Here is a 26,817-nt window from a genome sequence, read left to right on the forward strand (position 1 = left end):
GAATAGAGTTCTTCGGATTTAATAGATGGACGGACTGCAATTTTTCACCTTCTGACCAATCAATCAATAGAGTTCTTCCTTGGACCAGAGTTATCAGACCTGTCAGGTCCTTAATAAGGAGAAGAGTTAGTACAGTACGAGTTATTGATAAAAAGTGCTATGGTCATAGACAGGATTTTAATCTGTGCTACCCATAACTAAGATACAAAGTCACTGCCTTAGACAGAGCGACAACTGCTGGTTCTCCCAATATTGATGCTGTACTGGTAATCCAGAATATCATATTTTTCTTACTATAACATATTTCTTATAATTATATAACATTAAAATTGTGTAAAATTAAATTTTTTTGCAATGCTTGTGTATACTTTCAAATTTGATTTACATTAAATATTTATAAAGATAACTATTGTAATATAAAAAATAGCAATTTTTCAAATCAAATAAACTATTTAACAAAATTAATAAATTGGGTTTGGTCAGTAGGTAGAAACAATGAGACCTAAGGAAGTGATATCGTGCAGACTTTGCCAAACATAATCAGGTCTAGTTGTAGTATGAACATAGATCGATCATGAATCATTCAAGGTAACATTATTAGGTTAGAAACATTGTTGAGGAATCAAAAGTGATGACTCGTCTTGACTAGTAAAATGGTGAGCAATATATAGAAAGATTATATGCTTATATATATATATATATATATATATATATATATATATATATATATTATATATATCTGGAGATCAAAATAAAGTATTGTATAGTGCTGTTACATTTAAAATTTTTAACTTGACAACAGACCTGAGTATAATACTGTCTGAAATTTTTCAGATACCCTTGTAATCATCAGACTCTTTGAAAGAAAACTTGTTTATGTACTCATAGTGAGATAATTAAGGAGTATATAAGTTCAATTAACAATTTTAATAACTATATGCATTTAAAATAAGGACATCAAAAGTAAAGTGGTAAGATTTGATTTGGTTGTTTATTTTAAAGTGGATGAAGTGATCTGATCAGTGCTAAATATTTTTTAATAAACATTTCATGAAAACAAAGTAAAGCTTTTGATTACGACAGGTTTTAGTACAGTTATATTTATTCTATATTATTTACTGCATGAATAAATACTTATAATGTGTAGATAAAACAATTAAACTTGGTACATCATTACTGCGCGTATAAGTCTACTTTTTAAAGTAACTACCATTTTTTATCGTGTCAGAAGGAAATCTTAAATGAGAGCATAGGTCAAGTAGTATATCAAATTAAAGGTCTTTATTAGTTGAGTACAATGCCACAAATCTCCAACCTCAAAAGGTTCACTCTAAAAAATTATGCTGGTTTAAAGATTGAAACATTTACTATATAGATCCTAGTCTAGATGTCATTGTCTTGGCTCAAATTCTGAAATTTATACTTAGTAAATGAATACTGACTTCATACTGAGAAATCGTTTTTAAGGTAGTTAGTGGCTCTTCACATCCAGTAAGGGATGGTCTACAAGGAGTTCTTTAGCAGAGATGAATGATAAAGGGAAAACCCTAGTATCAGATATTATAATTGACAGTTCTTATATTTACGTTGGGCCTTGGAATTTACTCGATGTACATCTTAAATTACACTTTAAAACAATGTACATCTTGAGCTACGCTTATTTAAATTTTGTATGAACTCTTTGTAGTCCTTACTCCATTGCATGTGAAGAGCCACTAACTACCTTAAAAACTATCTTAAGTCCAGTACTCTTTCACAATTTTAGTCAAGACAAGAATATTAAACCATATCGAACAGGACTACACTGTGAAAAGTTTCAAACTTCTAACCAGTGTATATTTTTTTAAGAGTGAACCTTTTGAGGTCAGATTTACAGCATTGTACTCTACTAATAAATACCTTTAATTTGATACTACTTGACCTAGTATGCTCTTATTTAAGATTTCCTTCTGCTCCTTGCAGGCCATGCGCCTAAAATGACAAAAAAATGGTAGTTACTTCAAAAAGTAGATTTATATATGCAGCAATGATGTACCAAGTTTAATTGTTTTATCTGTAGCCGTTCGAGAATTATCAAGCCCGTGTGAAACTTTTTTACACCCTGTGCATTTTTTAACTTTTTTTCTACGTATCATGCATAATACGTAGAAAAAATATTGAATATAATAGTTTAAAATATATAAGTAAGAAAACTGTTTCTTAACCAAGTTCCATAAAATAGAAAAGTACTATTAGGATTTTTAGTATATCCAGTACAAATCATTGCTAGAATTAAGTTAGCAAAATATATTTACAGATAATTGAAAAAATAACTTTTTACTCATTTGTTACGTAATAAACTTGTAAAGAATAATTTTTTTGTTTTATTCTAAACGTTCTTATTCTTTGTTTATACAATCTGGTGATGGTTAGCAGATGCTTTAGTAGTAGCCACAATAGCACAATAGTTGTAGAAAATATAACAAATCTTGCATGATTATTGCTAGTTCTTCTCTTTTTCTGTTTTTGTAGTTGACTTTATGGGTGCACTAGAGTCAAAAAGCCCTCAGCATCTAGCCCTTCAGCCTATGTATGTTCACTACGCACCAGTTTCTTCCCAGTCCGGCACTCTCACTAGAGGATTGCAAAAACAGTTCTTGTCAGAGTCTGGTCACCTGACAAACACAATTACAAAGCGAACCAAGAATTGAACAATGATGAAACAGCCTTACTGTATTGTGGTAGTTAGTCAAGTGCATGTTGATATTGCTTGGTTTTAACACAAATAATGCTAATTTATAAGTTTTTCTCATGGTGCTAATTTGTAATAAGTGTTGATTTTAATGTTAGTGATACTATAAACTACTTTAATATAGAAAGTTTTAAGTAATGTTATCATGGTGTTTTACTGTTTACTGCTTTAGCTTTAAGAGTGATGTTGGCTAGTCATTATGTACAGAGCATAAATAATGTATAAAACTAGTGTACTGGCATCACAAATAAATAATTAAGATTTAAGTTCTCTGTTTGTTCTATTTATTGTTAATATTAAAAAAATTATATTGCTATTAAATAAATACTAAGTGATATACTTAAACAAATTCACATTTAATCATAACATTGCAAACATATCTTTTCAACCCTAAGTTCATAATATTTTTGAGTACTCACTGTTCATAATTATTAAATTTGCCTTTCAGATTGTTTGATTTACACATTTTAATTATTTTGACACAAAACAAGTCTTTTAGGTTGACAGTGACTAATGTTTTTTAGGTCATATAGCCAAAATCCAATATCAAAAATAATATCTATTTTATAATATAGTAGTTCATTAGAAAAAAGTTATTTTCATACAAAACTTTACTCCTACCGTTTTGTAAGAATAATATAGAAATATTCTTTAGTTATAATGCTAAATAAAAATCATAAATAAAATATAACTTCAGTTAGAAATTATGAACAGTAGAAATTATTTTGACAAATGTAAGTTGTAGGCTGAAGCCAATTTAAGAATATGTTACACATTTATTTTTTACATTTTTTTACCATGAAACAGAAACATTACTCATTGTAATATTTTATATAATTATTTAAATTTCTATACATCAATATGTAATATATTATTTACCTTTTTTGACATTCACATTTACACTAATTTTAACCATTTGTCTTTTTGTCAGACTGGAACAAGAAAATCTGTCATAATTATAAAACAAATGATTTTTCTGAAGCAGATTTCTGAGGGGCTTAGGAATGGTAGGGCATTTTCCATTACACTATTTTATAACAAACTGCAATTTCTGTGATTAAGCTTTACTTTCTGAAGAGGGTATTTCTTTTGTAAAATACATTTTGTATAACCAATCTTAAAAACCTGTAAGTCAAAAAGAATAACATTTAATCCACTAACAATGAGACTAAATGTAGTCAGAGATGGTTCTTTTATATTAATGCTGTTAGTGTGTTATCAGTACATTTTAAACCTTTATTAACTTTAAGTGCTTTTTATATTTTATTTAATGATATAAAATGTTATACTAAGTTAAATTTTAAAGAATTCTTTAAAACACATACAATGATATTAAAAAGGGCTTAATTTAACTAAAAAAAAAAACAAATAAAACAGTTTGTGAAAGAGGCAGCTCCTGATTACAAGAGTTTTCATTGATGTTTAGCATTGATTGTGTAGTGGAATCCAAGAAATTAATTATTGATTTAGGAATGTGTAACTATATAAATAGGTTAGTTTTTGGATAATCATTTTGTTTCTTTTAACTAAGAATAAAATTACTGGCTCTCAAACAGTTATATATCAGGTCAAATTTAAATCATATGCAAAGGATTACATTAGCCTCAACAGTAATTCTCTTAGAAATACTCTAAAAACAATTACCTGGTAAACAATATAGATATTTTACACACATATACACACTGTAATAATAATAATATAGTCTAAAGATGATACAATGTTTAGCTTTTTTATATTCTTATTTAGCACACAATTTGATATTACCATTAGTATAAAAATATACCACGCTAAACTTGTGCTGTTTTGTAATGCTATAACTCTCATACACAGAAAGCAGTTACATACAGGAATATATTATAACTAAGAAATATAACAAAAAAGAGTATTACCATGACTATATTATTAATTATACAAATAGAAAAAATTGTAAACGTCTATATTGCTTAAGAAAACTGAAACATAATAAACTAATAATGTCCTCTAGGTTATTCAAATTGAAATATTGTTTATTCATTAAGAACAAGTACAACCGGGTACAAAGGAATAGTGTCATAATTGCAATAATGTAACTCTACACCTACAAATAGATTTACATATAACATATAAATAAAACTTCAAAATTGTTATTTTTTACACTTTAAATTTTCTTTTCATAGCAAATTTGTTTTTATAACAATTAAAAATGTACATGTAATTATATCCCTAGCCAGTAATTCTGTAGGACATATTTTTATATGGACTTTTACCACAGTTTGGCCGACTGATGCCTTCTAAAAATACTCGCTGCAAGGCACTTTTAAAGACTATTGTACTTGGACCATCATTATTTGAACGTATTAAATAATGATGTGTTTATTATATTTTTTGTAAATATTTAAACATCTTTTTTATTTTGAAAATGTCTTTATTATAGAAAAAATAAAGAGAAGATATAAATAATAGTACTTTTGTTTGAATATATATTTCACTAGTATAAAGAAAATTATAAAAAATACATTGTTTCTCTGCTTCTGTTTATTCACCCAAATACAACACATTTTTATTGTCATTTGAATCTCTATAAGTTTAAAAAATATTTATACATTTATTCGTGGGGGGCTGAATCCAAATCAATGACTGGATAAGTTTTAATCAGACTTTCAGAACTATTCATGACCGTTCGGCGGCAACACTGTATTATAAATTTGCAGTCTAGATTCTTGTGTCATTTTGTTTGAATTATTAATGAAAGCTAGGGATTTGTTACAAGTTGATCGGAAGATCAGCAGCCTTATCTTGAAAGCTACATTCTAGGGGGCACTGATTTAAGAGAACACATAAAAGTTCATATATTTAACATGTAATTAGACATTTTTGATTATACTGCAATTGTTTTTGACCAGTAGAGGGCATTCTAATTGTCTGTTCAATTGGGTTGCAGAGTCAATGTGGGGAGCAGGGTTGCCAATACAAATTTGTCTAGACACTTATCACTGTATAACTATTGATAATGTATTTAGTACTGTATTATATATCTACAGTTGAATCGTTTATTTCAGAAAGGGCACATGTCACATTTTTCTAATTTTTACACCAGCAATAAAAAAACCGTTTGTATTAAAAGAAACCGAGTTTTATTGTGAATTTTTAATAGATTATCTGAAGAAGTATACTGAAATACATATTCCACACAAATTTTACATATTTAATTTTTTTTAATTGTAGCCTCTACAATTTTTTTTTAGTTTTGGATATGTGCCCTTTCTTCCATTAAAAACAGGGAAAATGATCATAAAACACATATTTACACAATCAATTTAATGTTTTAATTTGCAAAATAGATAAAACAGTGTGTCTAACTGTTAAAAAAGACTTAAATTTTTTTCCATTATTAGTTTTAATCCAGGTCATCTTGACGTGTAGTTGGCCAAGCTATGATAGTGTCGTAGAATGATTTTTGCTTCTTCTGGTATGTATTTTTGAACTTTTTTTTATGTCCTCAATCTTTTTTTCATTAATTAGGTTCTTTCCGTTGTAAGCTCGCTCTGATGGGTTATGGTATATGTACAACATTAGGTTTCATGAGAGGAAATGTGCTGCTTACCAATCCATTGATTGTTTCACTTCCTTTTACAGTACCTTCATTCATTTCTAGATAGTATAGTTCAGATATTTTCAGCTTTTTTTCTACCTTTGTTTTTCATAGTCATGGTTTCTGTTGAATTTACATACTTTTTTAAAGTATTTTAGGCCACCACTGATCAAAATCCAAGATAATGCTACTGTCTTTTAACATTACAGTTTCAATTTTCCCTTTTGTGCCATCTTTTATCAAAGTTTCATATTGTTCGGGTGTATATACTCTGTCTTGGTTTTTTATTGCTCTTTTAATAACCCCAAAAGTCCTGTCACACGGCAAGAAACTGTGGCCTCTTACGGGAAAGTATTGTTTTACAGGTATTTTCTGTTGTGGGATATTGATAACAAGGCCCTCAATACTGTGTGGTTTCTATTTTGGCCTGTACACGCATCAGAGAAAACATGAATCTCTAGTGCCGTTTCGGGTACATGTTTGTTTTATAAAATCAAAAATAAAGGAAGACACTTCATTTCCTCCCTTTTTAGCGATTCCCTCATGATAGAGATACGTTGTGCTCTTTTTTGTTTTCAAGTCATAGACACAAAAGCAGTTAACCCAGAGTTGGCGGTAGTAAAAATATCTCTTGTACTGGGATATTAGGTAAAGGTAGATTCTGCATATAGTCAACACAAATACCATATGTGTCTGGCTCATCTTCACACTTTTTTGTAACAAATTCTAAAGCAGAATAGAATTTTTTTCCACGTCTCAAGTGTACTATTTTTTCCGCTGCCGCTACTCTTTTTTGCATTATCGTTTAGCGTATTGCTTTTGATTTTGGTAGTAAGCTCCTCACATAAACCGCACACATCTTTCTGTGGCCTACCAAATCTGAAGTTATAGTTTTCTTTATAATAAGTTATAGTATGTACTGTACTTAACGTTCAATTCTGGATTTATTTGTGTGAACAGTTTGTGCATGATTTTAATGCTCAGCTCAGCAGAAAGATAAGTTATAGGCTTTCCTGTGTAGTGAGACACTTTGGTTGGAAAGCACTCAATGTGATCTTTTAGCTTCTGACATATTTCTGGAGGCACAACATTTACCTTAGTAGGGTTTTTGCCACGTTTGTCCTTTGGTGATTTTTCCTACACTTAGTAAGTCTGAAATCCTTCTAAGTCGTTTAGTGGTGACAGAGTACAATGCTATGATTGCATTTTTACAAACGGCAATATTTTTCTCCTTTGTATGATAAATGATAAGAAACTGTATCCTCTTACCTTTTGTTTTTTCAGCGGGAATACCTGGCTTTGGTCGAGACCTTTTAAATTGCTTTAATTTCCATAAGTCCTTGCAGAAACGAATCTTGTTGATTTTTGTTATCTATGCTTGTACAACTCCAAAAACATTTGTACTTGATCATCTTTAGGTATTTTATCCAAACAATTTCTGTGGCAACCTGAAAAAAAAAACATTTGTACTAAAACTGTCAGTATTTGTTATTAAATATTTATACAGCAATACCTTACAAGTAATTGTTGTACATATCACTGATTATACAACCCACAAGTTATTGTACACCTGGGATTTATTTAAAACGATAAAGATATATTTTAGCGTTAAAGTTCAAATAACATGATTAATTTTATGGCTTATGTTTATAGGTTAAGTTTTGTAAGCTTTACTATTGATAAAGTCAGTAATAAATTTCTGGACTCTTGTCAGACTGATTAGTGTAGGCCTTTTTCTGTGTATGATTTAAAAATTATGTAATCCTAATTAATATAATTTAAAACAACTTACCCACAACTGTTTTTTTCCCAGGACCTTTCCAGGAACTTCAGCTCCTTTGTAGTTTCTATAAGGCTCTCCAGATAACCGAGCCTTCTTAATAATATTACGTTTTGTACTTATCATTGTTGTGAACTCCCCATTTCCTCTTCTTACTTAATGGAATTTCTAGACCTTGGTCAGTGTCAGTGTCACTTTCCATCATTTCTTTCTGCTAATATTGTAAATAAATACACGAAAGACTAACAAAGATGCTTTCACCAAATCGTCTGAACAATATAACAAACATTTGAGGTTAGACCAAGCAAACTCAGTGCAGGCAACTGTTGCTCAAGCATGCGCATCTGTCTAGTGTAGTCTGTTTGCTGTAGAAAGGGCACATGTCCAGGATATGTGCCCTTTCACAAAATAAATCTAGTTTTCAGATTGCCCATAGTAACAAATGGAATACAGTTAGAGATGTGACCTTTTAACAGTAAATGTGTCTACACCCAAAGAAACTATTTCTGCAAAAAAACCATATTTGAAAAAAAATGTGATTTGTGCCCTTTCTGAAATAAACGATTCAGTTATACAGGGTGGAAAAAAGTATGGAAACGCTTTCACTAATTTTGTATGGCTTCACTTATACAAATTAAATTTTGTACATCACCACTTGTATTAAGAACCTAGTTTTTGAGACCAGTGGGGACATTTTATCTTTTCAGGGGGACGGCCCGTGAGGAGTCGAACGAAAATCTTAAATGTAAGCATAGGCCGAGTTTGGTATCAAATTAAAGGTCTAGTAAAGAGAAACTCATTACCGCAAACCGCACTTAAAAAGGTTGACCCTATCCAGAGTACGGGCCATGTGTTTTCCAGAGTAAAAACGTTTGAATTTCATAAGTAACGTTTGATTAATTATTATTTCTCCGCAATTTCACAGTCTCAAGTAAACTGTTCTGACTGAAAATGACACTTTATGGAACACAATTATCCAAAAGAATTAAATTAAAAATTATCTATGTATTACAAAAAAATAACCATACCTTTTAAATGAGGTGCTCAAACTGCTCTCCGAACACTTGTTGGCAATGGGCTAGTCTATTATAAAAACCTACTGCAGACACATTTAGAAGCATCTCAGGTGTAATTCTTCTTGCTTCTTCTAATAAACGATTTGTCAGCTCCTCAATGTTGGCTGGTTTAGTTTTATACACATTATCTTTTAAGAAGCCCCACAAAAAGAAATCTAGTGGATTAAGATCCGGTGACCTAGCCGGCCACTCAACGGTACCCCTGCGACCAATCCAACGGTTAGGAAACACTTCATCTAACAGATTGCGCACCCGCAAATAGTAATGGGGCGGTGCTCCATCTTGCTGAAACCATACTGCATTAAAATTTGCCCCAAGAACGGCAAGAAATTTATCACAAACGGTCCTACAATGTTATTGTTTATTATTCCAGCCCACATATTCACTTTCTGAGGCCTTTGTGTGTGGCCTTCTATCATCCAGTGTGGATTATGGTCGGCCCAGTAACGGCAATTATGCCTATTAACTTGTCCATTAACAAAGAATGTAGCTTCATCTGAAAACAATATCGAACTTAAAAAATTTGGAATTTCGTCACATTTTCTCATTATTATTTCGCAAAATTCAGTCCTTCGATCAAAATCATCCTCTGCAAGTTCTTGGGTTAGGGTTACTTTAAAAGGGTGATACTTGTTTTTGTGTAAAACATTCAACACTGAGGTATGGCTCATATCAAGATCTTCTGCAGCCACTCTGGCCGAGGTGCTGGGATTTTCAACAAATGTTTGGAGTACAACCAAAGATTTTTGTTCATTTGTTGCTGATTTAGGCCTGCCACTTCTTTCGCGATCTTTGACTTCTAGTTTCTTCAAATCTTTTTACTGTCTTAAACTTCCTTATTTTGTACCTGAAGATGGAATCAATGATTCCGAAATGTACATAGTAAGAAGAATAAAAGTTTAAAAGTGTTAAAAGTTTATTAATACGTATTATGTTATTTATTGTCTTAAACACTGTTGACTTACTAATTGGGGGTCTATCAAGAAAAGTGTCATTAAACAAATGCGCTGTTTCTTCATAGGGACGAACTAGATATCCATACCCACGCATCATAAGCAGCGTGATTCTCTCAAACTCACTAAGTGACATTGCTTTTAAAACTAGTAGAATAAAATGTAAACACTTAAGTAAAAAAATGTATAACTATTGCAGTACCTTCTAGTGAAGACTTTCAACTTTATCTTACGTGGACAAAATTATACTAAAAACCAAGCTGATATTAAAAATACAAAACTGTGGAGTTTTGCTGTGACAGTACTGTTTGTATTGCCTAAACCAGTTTATGTTTGCCTGAGATAAAAGGGCTGGAGGAACTGAACCTTGACCTCATGTTGATAAGGAGTTACGTGGTATTATTGAATACTCTCAGTTTCTTGAAGACAAGACAGGAAAACCCCTATTTACTGTTATCCAACAAATGTAGAGGTAAAAAAAATAATTTTTTGTTGGAAATTGTTTTTCAAATTTACATAACCGACATAAAACATACTACTGAAAGTAAATTAGTTACTTCACAAGACAAAATTACTAAATTTCTTTGTCATGTATATATACATTATCAACAGTTATACAGTGATAACAGTATCTAGAAAAAAATAAAAAAAAGTTAATTCAAGGTAAGCTTGCTGATTTTCCTTGTGTCGTTTTAGTAATTTTGGAAAATGAAATGTCAATTCAGCATATCATATAGTATGTTTTGTAATTTTGGCAATTTAGGCGGTGTGGTACAGAAAATGACAGTTGCGGCAAATAATGAGTGGCCAGCAAACGTAATTTGTGTATTTCGTACAAATTATGACAAGCAGTCATAGCACATAATTGAATGTTGAATAATAAATTGAGGCACAATAATTGCCGCAATTTAATGTTTCTTTACAAACTATTCCACGAACATACGTGCAAATTGTCATGGTATGAATAAGTATTTAATTCTTAAATCAATAAGTATGCACACTCTTTGTTCAAACGGTGATGGTAAGATCAAGAAGAAATAATGGACTTTAAAAATTAATGTTGTCCTTCAGTGATGCAAGTTTTATAGGTTTAATCAGTGCCTACATTTCAAATTTTAAATTAATATTCAAATAAATATTTTTAGAAATGAATTTTTACATTTTGTAGTGTTTTTGGAATTTTTTATTATAGTTTAATTTGTTGTTTATGTTTTACACTCATTTATCAATTTGATCTCTTCAATATGATTTGTAGTACAAAATAAAATAACATAGGTGACTCTCATTAATTATCAGTGGCTATTGAAAGATTAATTTTAATTTACTTATTCATAATATTGATTACAAAGAATTTATAAACTAAACATTCAGTTGCTTGTTTAAAGTATGAAAATAAATTTATTTATTTATTAGATTTGTTGTTTTAACTGAAAAGTGATTGTTTCAATAAAATAGTAAAAAATAAATTGTTGTACTTTTATTTCTCACTCTGTAAATTATGCTAATAAATAATGGGTGTAACAAAAACACCCATTAAAAAGTATTTATAGATATATCATAGAACCTGCTTGAAACCATACACAGTACATGTTTACCTGCTTTTGCATACATTTCATTGATATAAAGTAATATCAGACATATGGTACACAGCTGAAGATAACAATCTGGTTTAATTTTCTAGCATATCCTGGTAGAGAAAAATAGTTTTTATTGTTCCAGTGTCTATTTTGTAATTAAGCTTGGCAGTCAGTTGTATTCTTAAATGGATGGGTGGGTAGAAAAAAAAGTTTCTACTACATTGAAATATTACCCTAAGAACAGTTTCAGATTGTTAAATACACACAAGTAATATAACGAAAGATTGCTATCCTTTCAATTCATATATTATCCTTAAGCTTCTTTAATCCTCCAAGTGCTGGCTCATTTTCAAGCATATGATATGGTTTATTTAAACTGATAACGTCAGACATTGGGTTTTTGCCATTACATTTGTATGTCGGATGGCATTCGACTTTGAAATGGTGTACTTTTACTTTAATTTGAGCCAGTTTGCTAAAAGTTGGTTTTTCACTGAAAATATGCTGAAATGAATAGAAGGTGAGGAGGGAAACAGGTGAAAGAAAATCTGATTGGAAAGGGTTTAAAATAATATTTTAAATAGAAAAATGCATTCATATATCGTGTATTATACACCTTTTTCAGAAAAACGTGGTCTATAAAGTGAAGAAAAAAAATACAATTTTTGTATAAAAAGATGGTCTTGTCAACTGGCAGAGTAAAAAACGTCTTTTTTAAATATTTTTAATCATTTCTTTTAATGTAGTAATAAAAATTGCAAAATATGCAAATTGTACTTATAGGGTTAAATAAAGAATGTAGTGTTTATTATACATTGATGAGCCATACTCTTTGGTGCCACAGGTTAACATTGTAACTGTGGGTGTATACTGAGTGATCGTGAGTATTCTTAACCCTAGAAGTGTGTCCATGTTACCAAAGATAAAACGTCAGTCCATTTTTGACGTGTTGCAAGGGTTTTTTAAAAAATTCGTAAAAAATACTTAATATCAAGAAAACATATATTGTTATATATCGTTTTTCTTCTCAGAAGTTGCACTATTTGAAATAGGAATAAATCTTTTGATATTCTTTGGTTTAGTATATATTTTCATGAAAATAATGAGAAATTGCAAAAAGTTTTATATGAAAATTTCAAGTTTGGACCTCTGTAAGGTATTGAAATATTACAGTAAGGTCAAAATGTTAAATGTATAAAATGTAGAGAATTCTATGCCAAATTAGAAATTATATTAAAAATTTCTATTAAACAAAAATTGTAATTTTGCCAATTTTTTTTTTTACAAAAGCGAAAATTTACAAAAATGTACAAGGGTTTAGGCTTTTCATTTTTTTTTACCTCCAAATGTGACTATATATTTATATGAAAAACCGTTTTCTATTGTAAATTATACATGCTATTTGAAAACACTAAAAGTAAACAACGAAAAATAAACTATTATTTTATTATAAGCTTACAAAAAAAAATCTTTTGAAAAATGAAAATATTTTGTAACAAAATTCAGAAACAAGCTAAAAATGTTCACTTATACTTTATGTTTATGTAATTTTTGAATATACCCTTAGTACGTATGTTTGTTTAGCTAAAATAAAATGTAAGATATATTCAAATACTTTGAGAAGGAACTGAGTTATGACATTTTTTGTTAACAGTCCCACGTTGAAGAATTTACTCATAAAAAATAATCTGGTTTGCAATGTAAAAAAAATATGAAAACATTTTTTAAATTTTGTTACTTGTTATATTATGTTAGCACATAATGTTTGAAAGAAATACACTCAATAATTTTTGAAATTGAGTAAAAAATAATTGTTGTGCATCAAATATTGTAAAACCTTGCATTGTAAAATTTTTGACAATATATAAACAATAGATATTATAGTTCAAAATAACATTGTTTTATAATGTTTTTGTCATTTCATATGCATTTATGCAGTTGAGTATTTCAACCTGAAAAAATAGAGACCTAAATTATGAAAATCGGTAAAAAAATAAGCTCGTGGTGAAATAAAATGGTCAACAATGGCCGACAGGGATGGGTTGGGTTGGTCTTGATGCGACGTCGTGATTCATCTCTTTCGTTTCGCACTGCCGGAAACCTACTGAACTAAATTTACCGTTGAAAGATTTTACCGGTAGATCGTTTCTTTCACTTTACACTGTTTTTTTTTATTTTCTTTATTGACAATAAATAACTGTGTGAATGTTATTATACTAACCAGCATAAAATATGCTGGTTTACAACTTTAGAATTGTTTCTTTTTAGAATATTCATAGTAAATCAACTATTCGTTCTAATGACTTTCTGTTTCCACTGGAAGAAAGAATATTTCATTTCGCGTCTATTGACATATGGCAGCACTGTTTGCAGGCAATACGTAACTTGCTGTGATTGGTTTAAAATGACGTATTTCTTTGACCCGGCCACCCGCAAAATTCAACTCAAATGATGACTTCTTCAGAAAACATTTCACCACGACCGTAATATTGAAGTTAGAAAATAACAGTTTAAATAAAAATTGTAGAGTGGAATCTCACAATTTCAATGATACCAAAAACATGGTGATTGTTTGAAGATAAATAATTATTATTTTTAATGAAAAACTGAACCGACATACAATATGCTGGTTCCTCACAACACACATAAATTACAACCGACATAAAATATGCTGGTTCCACACTTCTAGGGTTAAAACCTAGAATGTCCTGAGGTGTCTAACACAGTCAAATTTTGAAATCAGTGATAACAACTGTACACTTCAGACAAGTTCATTAACAACAACTATTTATTTTATGTTTGCTTTAAAAAAATATTTATCCTTTTGCAATAGATTGATATAGTTAACTATAATGTATATCAATATTTATTGTCTAAATAAATTTCAAATCACGCAGTTCCAAGCTTGTCTTTTGTACCAACAAAATATGTTATAACGATTACATACAAAAAATACTAATTTTCAAGGTTTTATCTATATTTTGGGTAAAACTTTGTCTGTAGCATGTACCATATTGCTACCATGCCGACTGTCTCCATGTCTTACTTATCACTTTGCAGTTGTATTCAGTGTGTGAGTATTCTCAATAATTTAGTTGTAAAATATTCAAATGTAAACCCATTTTTCATTTTAATGACCACTTTCTTTTAATATCTTAAAAGCAAAGATAATTGTGAAAACCAAAATGGCAGCAAGTCAAAGTTTAAAATGAAGACTACAGTACTTGGGTTTCCTTAGTCCTCATGTTTCTATTCTGTAAACATACCAGTTTATTTAGTTTGTAGTATTTATACAATTTATAAATAGATCGAATTAATGAAAAAAAAAAGATATCTCTATATGAGAACACTGTTAACACATTCACTGTGGATGACAAAATTACCGGCGACAGAAAATGCAGGAATTTTTTTACTTACCCTAAATGGAGTCAGGATAGCCGAAAGGGTTGTCCAAGGTATCCTGGAAGCTTCGTTGGCCGGAACGGGTGACGTCATGTCCGTGCCGAGTCTGCTTGTCATCTGCACCGGGTGCTTGTCCCCATGTTGTATGTGCTCGCAGCGCACTAGGTTTCGGCACAAACACTCGCGAATTACACGTATATATTACATATTAGTTTGAAAAATATACATCAAAAACAGTTAACACTCCCCCTTCCCCGAGTAAAAGTTAGAAAAAAACTATATACATCCCCACCCATCGCCAAAGACTAAAAACTACTTATTTGTCCTTGTGATACTTATCAAAGCAACTGAGTTCACACAGACCTGGTTCGTCAGGGCACACTGCATAATAGTACACTGTTTCCTTACGCTTGCCTTCTTGGTAGCAAACGCGGCACCTCCGGGTAACTGACTTGCTGTTTCCTTTGTGCTTCGTTAGTTTGGAGAGACGATGCATGCTGTTGCGCGTCAGTAAGATGAGCAGTAGGGCTTCCTTTGGAGGGAGCAGGTCTTCAAGAAAACGAACTCGGAGGTCATACAGGGACAGTCTATCCGAGTTGTACAGGTAAAAAGAATTTACTACAACAACCTGGAGAAAGTGCACAAAAATTTTCTTGTGCCATCGCAGGGTCTTGCGCTCACAGGGGTAATAGGATACCATTTGGTCCAAGCGGTCAGTCCCCTTCATTTGAGAGTTGTAGTACATGATTGGTTTTGGCAGCGTTCGTTTTTGATTTCTCCTGTTGGTGGTTTGGACCATCTCGTTGTCATATTGTGTGGAGATGTAGGTCACTGTCCGCTTATCCCTCCATTTTCCAATCATGACACTTGGGCATAGTTCGCTATTGTTTAACCTTTGCCCAATGCCTTTGTCTTCACTGCTGGAGGTGTATGGAGTCTGTCAATGCGTAGGGTGCCGGTAGTGTAGGTTGAGTGACGTATAAGTTTGGATGATAAGACAAAACTATTATAAAAATTATCCATGAACAGGGAATGGCCTTTCCCCAGGAAATCAGTCATCATCTTCATGACGACTTTGACGGTATTTTGCCACTACAAGAGTCATGGCTCCTCGTGTAAACATGGAAGCACAGCATGAGTCCCTCAGGTTCATTCAGGGAATAAATTTTGATTCCATATTTGTGGCGCTTGCCCTTTATGTACTGGCGGAAGACCAGTCTGCCACACCACAGTACCATCTCTTCGTCGATTGTCAGGTCACGGTCGGGATAATAGATCTTTCGCATCTTATTGTTGAAATAATCAACAATATTTTGAATTTTAAAAGACCGGTCGTTAGCAGTTTCGGGGTGATCAGGGGTATCAACTCCTGAATAATGCAGACATCTCAAAATGCCAAGAAATCGATCTCGAGACATGTACTCCTTGTACATAGGAAAGTTCAACAACCGATGAGTTTTCCAATAGTCGTTCAATCGATTCAGTCTGATGTTGCCAGTCAACAGTAGAAGGTCTAAGAATGCTCCTAGTTCGGCCATCACTAAGTCTTTCCATTTTGTTATGCGAGACGCGGGAGTAGTGGTGGGGCCACAAAATAGTTCCAGGGCATACAGGTTGGTTTGTCTAATGATATTCTCTAAAACACGGTGTCAAGGAGATTGAACCAGTCGATTGGTTTATTGTCACCTGGAATGAGAACGAGCAAGCCAGGTTGACCAGTGAACGGCAGGTCACGTAAACCAGCCATGTCGTTGGCTGTGCCGGCAGGTGGGGGACACCGCCTTCACCGTCCCTAGAACTGTTCAAACTCGACTCATTGTCTTCATCAGATGAAAAATTATCGTCAATAACATTATTGTCTTCCTCCATTATGAGTACATACACTTACACAGTCAACAGACACTATAATGCACTTACACAATATTGCAAAGCATACACAACCAACGAAAATGGTGAACCTGCGACGAATCGCACCAACTGACTCACCGAAAAGGCATATCTCGCTATGAGTGTTACAGCCTTCCCAGGCAACTGCTCAGCTCACACTGAGGAAATATGAAAGCAGCTGCCGTATGCCGAGTTTGCCCGTCCACCACCCGGCGCGCCATTTTCACATGACAAGCATGCTCGTCACCCGCAGTGAATGTGTTAAGTTGTTAAGGAGCCTTAGTACTGTAGTATTTGACAGAGTTGTGTAGTTATTTGATGCTATTATATTGCTTCAAGACGTAAATAACTTGAAATGTGAAAACAAAATTTATTAGAAGATATTCTTATCCTATTACATTTATAACTACAAGAGGTTTACATGAAATTGATAAATAAATCAGATCTAATTATGTGGTTTATGTTGTTATATAAATATGATTTCCAATTCATTAAAATTTTCAACTTATATCGTAATATTGTTAATTTAAAATATACTTATATACACTGCAAAATAAATATTTATGCAGTTTTAGCAATTTTTCTTCTCTGAGAAAGTAAATCAAAATGTAGTGTCTTACTAATTCAAATCCTTGCAAAATCCACAAATGTTTTGATTTATTTTGAACTCTTGACATGCTTAAAAGCTGGCTGTAGTAAAATGACCTTAAGTTTTTTCCCCACAAGAACAATTTTAAATGTCATGCAGTTTTACACCCTTAGTTTTAGTAATAGAATTATGGAAGATGTCTCGTTTTAAAGATATAATTAATATGCATCCAAACGTATTTTAGTTTTTGAAATATTGAGCTATTCAGCTAATTCAACTTTTTTGTACTTCATTGTTTAAATATAAAAAATATACACCTAACAAAAATAACTAAAAATTATTTGGATATGTATTAATAATACATATAAATGAGACATCTCCCACAACACTATGATAAAAAAATAAGGCCATAAAATATTTAAGGTTTAATATTGTTCTTATGGGGGAAAACTCATGGTCAATTTACTATAGCTGGCTCTTAAGAAGATGAAACTTAACAATGTTTTAAGTGCATATAAATAAGTTTATCAAAAGATATAACATATTACTATAACGAAAGTTGTTAGCATAGAGTCACTATAATATATTAAACATGTATTGAGTTATTGTAAAGCATGATAATGTTTTCAATAATATTACTCAAATCAGTAGTTGGAAAATTAAAAGTTATTAGAAATACAATATTGGTAGATTTGGGCTAAAAATTAGCATATTGTATATTATGCTGCCTCATAGTTTTATTTTGTGTTGTAGTTACAGTTTTCAAATAGGATAGAAAACCATAGATCATGTTTAACTTTTCTAGTCCAATTGACAACTGAAAACTTGAATTTAATAAAATGTTATGAAGGAAAACTTGTGAGTGATTCTTTTCTAACTCACCAGTCCATCTGTTTGGCTATTAGTTCAAAGATTGTCTTTAAGAACTAGTCTCATGAGTAACATCAAATAGTGTCTAGTCCTAATTTTATATTGATGTAAGTTCTGTCTTAACATAAATTTAAATGGACGGGATAATAAACTAAATTTCGTTTTAGCTCCAAGTGGTAAAAAGAAAAAAGTTGATGGACTACCACCACTTTATTCCATTGAGTATAGCCTAAGACAATCAACCAACACCGGGGATGACCTAAGTGCTCATGAACTACCAGAGGGTGAGTTTTGTCGAATATTAATATAATAATTGTATGTTCATCAAGAGTTAAAATAAGCTCCAAGCAATACACATAACGAAAACATATATAAGTTAAATATACACTTTATTTATATTCATATTTTAAATACGATGCATCACAAGTTGATATTTTGGCTGTGTGTATTTTCATGCGGTGATAAATCAGTCTCGAGCATCTCTCCTTAAGCATCTTAATTCTCTTAGTTTTTTACTTTTAGTAATGAGATTATACCAAATAAGGGTCAATATTTCAAATCACCCAATAAAAATAAAATTTGTTGCTCAACATTTTTAATTTGCCTAATTTTTTTTATTATGAGTTCCCTATGGGTAGACAATCACAAAACACTATTTGAAAAAATTTTACAAGTCATAGTTTTTTCCTAGCGGCCATTTTTAAAATGGCGGTTTTGCAGATTTTAGTAAAATACGCAGTTTTTCGAAAAGTTTAATTGCCAAATAAAGATATCAGAATAATCCAAAAACCAGTGTGTTCAGCATAAAATGAACTTCAATTTGACATTATAATAATGTTTCTTTTGTGTAAGAAAGTCAGTCAAACTTGTTCTGCAAAATCTCGGAAGAAAATCGTCAATTGTTACTTTTTAAGACCCTAAAAGTTTAAGAAGGAAAAGAGACTCACTACTAATATTTTATTTCTTTGTTGAAAACTAATATAACTACCTACTGAAAAAGTTTTAGCCCTGAGAATGCTCTCCTTTTTTTTTTCTAGAGCTTTTCAAAAATGGCCGAAAGCCTAATAATGTCAATTTTCTAGGGTTAATAACTCAAAAGGGACTGAATGAAAATAAATGAAAATTTTACACAATGTTCTTTATACAAATAGGAATATCTCATAAAAAAAATTATGACTGAGACTTAACTACATTTAGAGATATACAGCATTGAATTTCAGTTAAAAGCGCTACCCTTTTTCTCGCTTGTGCGGTACCAAGTTAGCAAACAAGGGCTTGTTTAAATCATTATGTTAACAATAAACTTATATTTAATGCTCAAAACATTATATTCCTTGCAGAAATAACAAAACATCTTATTTGGTTGCCTCTTATGGGGATGTATCCTGTGATAGCTTCTTGTTCCTTTCACTGGTAAATAGCATTCAAATCTCTCAGTAAGTTTTGTTTCCATTTGCTTGATTTCGGCTGAAGGAACAAAAATATACTGAACTCCAGTAACATTTTCTCAACAATATTTGAACATATCTTGTGGAGTCAGAATATGTTCAGTGTAAGGTCTTTTAAGTGAAGCTAGTGTAACTCCTCGTTTCGTGGTTCCCCAATATCATCGCAAGAATTCTTCCCGTGTGATGAGGCAAAGAAATTCCACTCTGCTTTTAAACCGAAATCATTTTTGTGTAGGCAAACATTAATGAAGTTTTTCTTATTTATGTACTAGCTTCTTGCTCCAACGCTAAAGTAAATTACCATTTCAAAATTAGAGTTTATCTTCTTTATTTCACTAATTAGGTGATGTTAAAATGTGTACACAGTCGTGGTATTGTGATCAAGATGGTCACTAATTTTTATTGTAAATCCTAAGTAGGTTTAAATAAGGAATATAATGTTTTGAGCATTAAATATAAGTTTATTGTTAACATAATGATTTAAACAAGCCCTTGTTTGCTAACTTGGTACCGCACAAGCGAGAAAAAGGGTAGCGCTTTTAACTGAAATTCAATGCTGTATATCTCTAAATGTAGTTTATAATAAATTATAATGTATTAAGTTAGTTATTACCTGAGGAAGAGATCAGATTGCAGATCTCGAAACGTAGTGTTACTGATTTATTGTTTCACTGAACGATGGCAAATGTCCGGAAAAATCCTCTTTCCTTCACAATCCTTGCATCGTCAAAAATAACCTTCAAAGAATTGCACCAATAAATAAAATTATTTTCATAATTTAGTGTGGATACCTGATCAATTTCAAACTGATACAAAGAGCGTTAGAGTCTAATGTCATCATAAGTGAGTTAGATCATCAGTAGAAAGTATATAAACTAACAACAAAATTATTGTTGAAAAAAATTGTTTTTTGTCGTCCTCTGTAAGAATTTTGGCACCCACTTGGTATAAAATTTGTGGTAGCCAAACTTTTTCACAAAAATTTCATGAAGTTTAGTTCATGCTTGATCTGATAGTTCGGTGCTTGTGAAATAGTGATTTTTACCTTTACCACTGCCTCACTCGATTTCACTCATTATTCCATTCCCATAATATCACACGTTGGCAATAGATTTAATCGGTTTGCAGTTTATTGCCAACAAAAACTTAAGCACCGAAAACAATTTATAGGTGGTTGGATTTTCATTTGCACCACACATTTTACAACTAGTCTCAGTGAGTGACAAAGGCTAGATAGGTGAGAACAAGTCAAGTGAGAAAAATAGGAGAGATACAGACTGCCCATCACCATAGCTCCATGCGTACTGAGTGTAGGAATCTTACTACCCCAAAATGGCAGCTCCGACAAGCTAGTCCTAAACATCTGTTACTTTGTGGTCAACCCTCGCATTACAAAATAAGTCACTAAGATTGAGTTCATTAGCTGCCACAGACATAAGGAGAGATATACAGCTTTGAATATCTTGTTCACAGAAGAGAATCTTTGAACTCATTTGCCTTTAGATAAAGAAAGAGTCATATAAATATACTCAAATCTGGTTAGGGTATAGGCCATCTGACATCACCAAAACGATAGATTATAGATTTCCAGGAAATAATTCTTTCAAAACATTTCTTTTTGAGAGAATTTCTTGGTCACACACTGACACAAGCTGGTTTCTTGGTAAAACTGACATATCTTCATTTTGTCAGAACCATAAGTTTCTCAATCTCTAGATTTCTTCAATTTTGGGTTGTAAAAATGTGAATTTGGCTCATAACAGTCAAAATTAACATTCAATCACAATTTCCTCATAAAAAATGTGTTTATAACTGCAAACCACAGAACAGAAACAACGTACTTTAAGTTGATTTAGGCAACTGAAGTGGCTGTTTCCAGACTAGTCATAGAGGTATTTCCTAGCCAATTCATATAATGTTGTTCCCCAAATTCACTAAGATAAAAGTTTACCTCTATTATAGAAAAAATCAGATGCTGGAGAATCTATGCATTTATTTATAGAGATTACTGTAGTTGACATTATCTGTTTCATTCAATTTCTGACCCGTTATCATTTTTAGGAAGTAAATTTCATGCCCTGAAATTCTAGGGATGTAATTTGAGAATCGTTACTAATTCATTCATGAAGCAACAAACTGGTTTAATATTCCTATTTGGTGGAACTTTGTGAGAAAGGAAATAAAGACTCTTTGATGCCCTTCAGCTTGGTATAGAACACAAAACTAGCATGGCTGGAATTATTTTGGTTCTAGATAACATAGATTTAGCTTCTAGTACAAAACCCAAAGGGTAACAAAGAACCTAAGGATATATAAATTAGGCATCCATTAACCCTCTTCTTTTGAATACTAACTCTACTAGTTGTCAGTGCAATATACTCATACAACATCTATTACAAAGCCATGATGATGCGTAAGTTACTGATCATGTATGATTCATGGATCAAGAAAATGTGACCTATTGATTACCATTGATAAAATTGAGTTTAATTATAGAGGATGATCATTATTTTGTATTTTCAAGGAAGGAGATACAGTACAAAGTCGATGTTACTAATAAAAAGTGCTTCAGCCACAGAGAGGATTTGAACCTGTATTATATCTATTCAGGTGTGACGTTTTAGACCACTTGGCCATCAGCTCTATATATATACAATATATAATACAATTTTTTCATTTATAATATGATACATAATAATACATATATTATTTATTTACTTATCTAAACAATCAACCTCTGTCAATGGTGATAACTTCAAACATTATCCACCTCAAATATAAATTTGGGCTATCTTAAGTATCTTTAGTTCTGGCACCAAAACTAAAGGATTCTACATATTATGGCAATTTTCAATTGATAGACAAGATTGAACAAGATGGTACTATTGTATAAAGATGTACAGTGGTACTAAAAGCTTAGTGGCATCTTATGTAAACACTACTCATAATTTTCAGCCAATTTTTATTATTACTCTCTTTTTATCTTGTGTTTGAATCATGCATGCCAAGTGATTTGCAAAAACACTGAATTGTTCAGATATAGTGATGCGTACCAAGGACTATTATTTTGCAGCTGTTTCAGTAGAAACTTCTTCAACACTGTTAATAAAATATGAATTATCTTCAATAAGTTTGAAACAAGAGATGAGAGACCAAGCCAAATGAGCTTTAGTGCAAAAAGATAAAAAACTTGCTCTTCATATTGGACTTGGAGCTCTTAGATTTATGTATGTGCCACAATATGAAAAATAGACGTTCAATGATAAAGTTTTATTCAATCAAAATTGACATTATAAAAAAGGCCCAATATTTGGTTTTTTATTGGGTTTAACCAATCCTTAGTAAAATTTAAAAATCAGAGTAGCTTAGAAAAAGTGAATAAATTCTACGAGGCAATAGCATTGAAAATAATATGATTTTCACAAAAAATATGAAGTACTTTTCATTTTTGTTTTGAAACAATTTCAAAAGAAAGAAATGAATATTTTAATTATGTTCATAAAAATAGTGTCATTTTTTTACACTGAACCTATAATAATTTTTTGTAAAGACTATTTTCAAAGGTTTAGTATCAGTTTTTTTATACAATAGTAATTCATTAACTTGATTCAGAAGACCCCGAGTCAAGACTGTCATCACCTAGGCCAATGACTCCTCGAAGAGTAAAGAGGAGAAGTGTCAACTCCAGGGGATTGCCCCTGCAGAGGACCAGTGCTCCGATGTCTCAGTATTATTCATCCCAAAGACATTCCAACCATGGACGATCGTCCACGCCACGCGATCATCTCAACGCAGAAATAGGATTTCCCATCAAAATCCAGTCACAAGGCTCATAGATCAGCAACAAAGTCAAGGTAGGTTTATACATATATAAGAAAATGCAGAGTCACTATCAATACTACTGTAGTTATACATGGGAAATCAGTCTTCAATTTTGTATAAAAAAATAATACACTGATATATTTGGTTGTTATATAATACAGTACAATCTCATGTATTAATTGGGACCGAAAATTATCCGGATGAACAAAAATCTAGATAAACCGGAAATACAGTAAAAATTATTTACACATAACAAGGAATTTTTACAAATACAAACAGCTTAATATTTTGTTTTACAGAAATTAATTATGAGAAAACAAATACAAAGAAATATTTCCTTTTTCATATAAAAAAACTTGTCTTCTTTTCTTTGGTACACTACTTCTGGGAAGTACGATCACGTGCTTGGCACACAAAAGGTTAAATTATTTAATTCTTCTACATTTGCAATTATCAACCTCTCGTAGCAATGTAAACCTTATATCAATGTAAAAGAGGGCCTCCCTAAATTAAAGGACCAGCTCCAACAGATGATGGACCTGGTTCTAAGAAGGCTGAACCAGAGAGCTGGCACTTCTGAAAAGAAGTTACCTGGCCGTAAGCGAGCCCGGAGGACGTCCTGCCCAAGCCCTGAGGCAAAGAGCCGTAGCGACCAGATGCCAACAATTAGCACGATGGAAAGGGCGATGCAGGTCTCTCAAAGAGGACTGACCAGGCCCCAGGATGCCTCCGAGAGGGAATTACCTCCTGATTCCAAGCCATCTGGTGACGGGGAGTGGAGGAACGACTCTCTCAGAAGGAGAGGCGGCAGATGAGGCGAGCGGAGGCAGCCTGTAAAGAACAAGCGGTAGTAGCTCCTCCAAAAGCTCTTCCGCACACTCCGGTAAGGGAGTCGCAAAGGGCGAAACCCCCATCAGCGCGCAAGAGACCTTGGCCAAGAAAACACAGGTCAGAAGCAATTCTGATCAAGCCCTTAGGGGGGCGATCTTTTGCTGAAGTCCTGGGAGACCTAAAGACCAAAGCCAAGCCGGAGGATACAGCGACCGTGGTAAAGTCTATCAGTCGAACTCAGAACGGAGATATTCTACTGGAACTGGGAAATTCTGCAGACAAGGCCAACTTTGCCGCCTCTCTGAAGGCAGCCCTGGGAGAGAAGGGAGCGATCCGGGAGTTGGACCCGAAATCCTCGGTTGAAATCCGGGACCTCGACGGGCTCTCCACGGAAGAGGAGGTGATCCAATCTATCGTGAACGCTGTTCCCGAATTTAAAGGAAATGAAGCGGGCCTTAAGGTTTGGTTGACAAAACCAAACCGGAGCCAGCAGCGAATGGCGGTTGTCGAATTAAGTGACAAGTTCGCCAATAAGCTGCTGAGCCTCCAGCACCTGAAGGTCGGCTGGGTAAACTGCCGGCTCAGACGGAGGCTGGTCGTCTCGAGGTGCTTCCGGTGCCTCGGGTGCGGTCATTCCTCCAGAAACTGTAAGGGGCCCGACCGGAGTAAAAACTGTCTTCGGTGTGGCGGAAACGACCACAAGAGGAAGGATTGCGATAAGTCCTGCTGCTTCCTCTGCAAAGCTAAGGGCCTCGGCGGGAACTCTCTGGGGCATATTCCCGGTTCTGGAAAGTGCAGCATTTTCAAAGCTGCACTTGAAAAAGCAAAGATGAAAGTCACGTAGATGCGACTACTTCAGTGCAACCTCCAGAGATCCAGAACAGCTGATGCTCTTTTGGGCCAGGTTGCTCAGGAACACAGTGTTGATGCGCTTTTAGTTAGCGAGCAGTATCGTAATAGAGACATACCGTCCTGGTTTCCCGACAGTCTCGGTACTGCTGAATTTTGGGCGCGAAACAATGCAGAATCGCCGGTGCGGAGTCATGGATGCGGCCGCGGTTTTACCTGGGTAAAGTGTAGGGACGTGACGTTTTTTAGTTGCTACCTCACTCCCAACGAGGCCATTGAGGACTTCCGTAGCAAAATCGATCGTTTGGAAGAGCGTGTGCTTGACACCACTGGGCACATCATCGTAGGCGGAGATTTTAACGCGAGGGCTGTCGAGTGGGGAATGCCCTCTACTAACTCCCGGGGGAAATATATCCTGGACTTTGCTTCCAGGGCCGGGCTTATCGTTCTGAACGAGGGTGACATACCTACCTCCCGGTGTCCCGGGCAGAGGGGTACGATCCCCGACATAACTCTCGCGTCTGAGTCCTTGCTGGCGAGGATCTCTGGTTGGAGAGTACTGGAGGATTTCGTGGGAAGCGTCCAGCAGTATATTCTTTTCGACGTCCACAATAATGACACGACCCAATTCCGAGGATATGTATCTCAGGAAGTCCCACGCCGCTGGAACACCAACAAGCTGGACGTGGTGAAGTTCACGAATGTCATAGCACAGGGAGCGTCAGTGGATCATGCGGCAGCTGGTGAGGTTAGTGCTGAGGCGTTGGTAACATCTACGATGGGATTAATTGTCTCGGCTTGCGACCAGTCAATGCCACGCAGGAAACACCGGCGCTTTAGGCAACCCGTTTATTGGTGGACAGCAGAAATTGCAGAGCTACGAAACACCTGCCTGAGGGCAAGACGAGTCGCCACTAGAGCGAGAATACTCGCAGACAGAGTTAACAAGACGGAGGCTTACAAGGCTGCTAAGAAAACTCTTCGCTGGGCCATCAACCGGAGCAAAGCTGAGAGCTGGAGGAGACTGATAGATGATGTCGATTCCGATCCTTGGGGTCTGGGTTACAAGATTGTAACTAAGAGACTCTGCGCCCGCACTCCACCTTCCGTTATGGAGGGCGCCACCATGGAAAGAATCGTCACATCTCTGTTTCCGAACCACCCGCTACGCTCACAAGTCGCTTTTGGACGGGTAGAGGACTTTCCTCTCTTCAGCAACGAGGAGTTGGAAATGGCCGTTCGCTCCCTGAAGAGCAACAAAGCTCCCGGCCCCGATGGAATTCCTAGTGAGGCCCTCAAAAAAGTATTCCACATCAATCCCCGACTCCTGCTGAATATGTACTATAACGCCTGTCTGACCAATGGGATTTTTCCTTCTCCTTGGAAAATCGCCAGGCTAGTACTGATTAGCAAGGGGAAAGGTGATCCCGA

At 33.6% G+C, this 26,817-nt stretch overlaps 1 protein-coding gene across 2 annotated transcripts in view; it reads left to right on the forward strand.

Moving 5' to 3' along the window:
- The window catches only part of LOC124362777 (sodium/potassium-transporting ATPase subunit beta-1-interacting protein), a 63,637-nt gene that overhangs the window by 33,894 nt on the left and 2,926 nt on the right, over positions 1–26,817 (forward strand). The window contains exons 7-8 of one of the 2 annotated variants that reach the window (XM_046817556.1): positions 18,604–18,720; positions 23,497–23,738. In XM_046817556.1, the coding sequence (XP_046673512.1) occupies positions 18,604–18,720; positions 23,497–23,720 (341 nt within the window). In that variant the 3' untranslated portion in view covers positions 23,721–23,738. Of the gene's footprint in view, positions 1–2,511; positions 2,998–18,603; positions 18,721–23,496; positions 23,739–26,817 lie in introns of those variants that run through there. The other variant, XM_046817557.1, reaches the window with a different exon arrangement.

The sequence above is a fragment of the Homalodisca vitripennis genome, chromosome 5 (genome assembly GCF_021130785.1).
Source record: "Homalodisca vitripennis isolate AUS2020 chromosome 5, UT_GWSS_2.1, whole genome shotgun sequence".
Lineage (NCBI taxonomy): Eukaryota > Metazoa > Arthropoda > Insecta > Hemiptera > Cicadellidae > Homalodisca > Homalodisca vitripennis.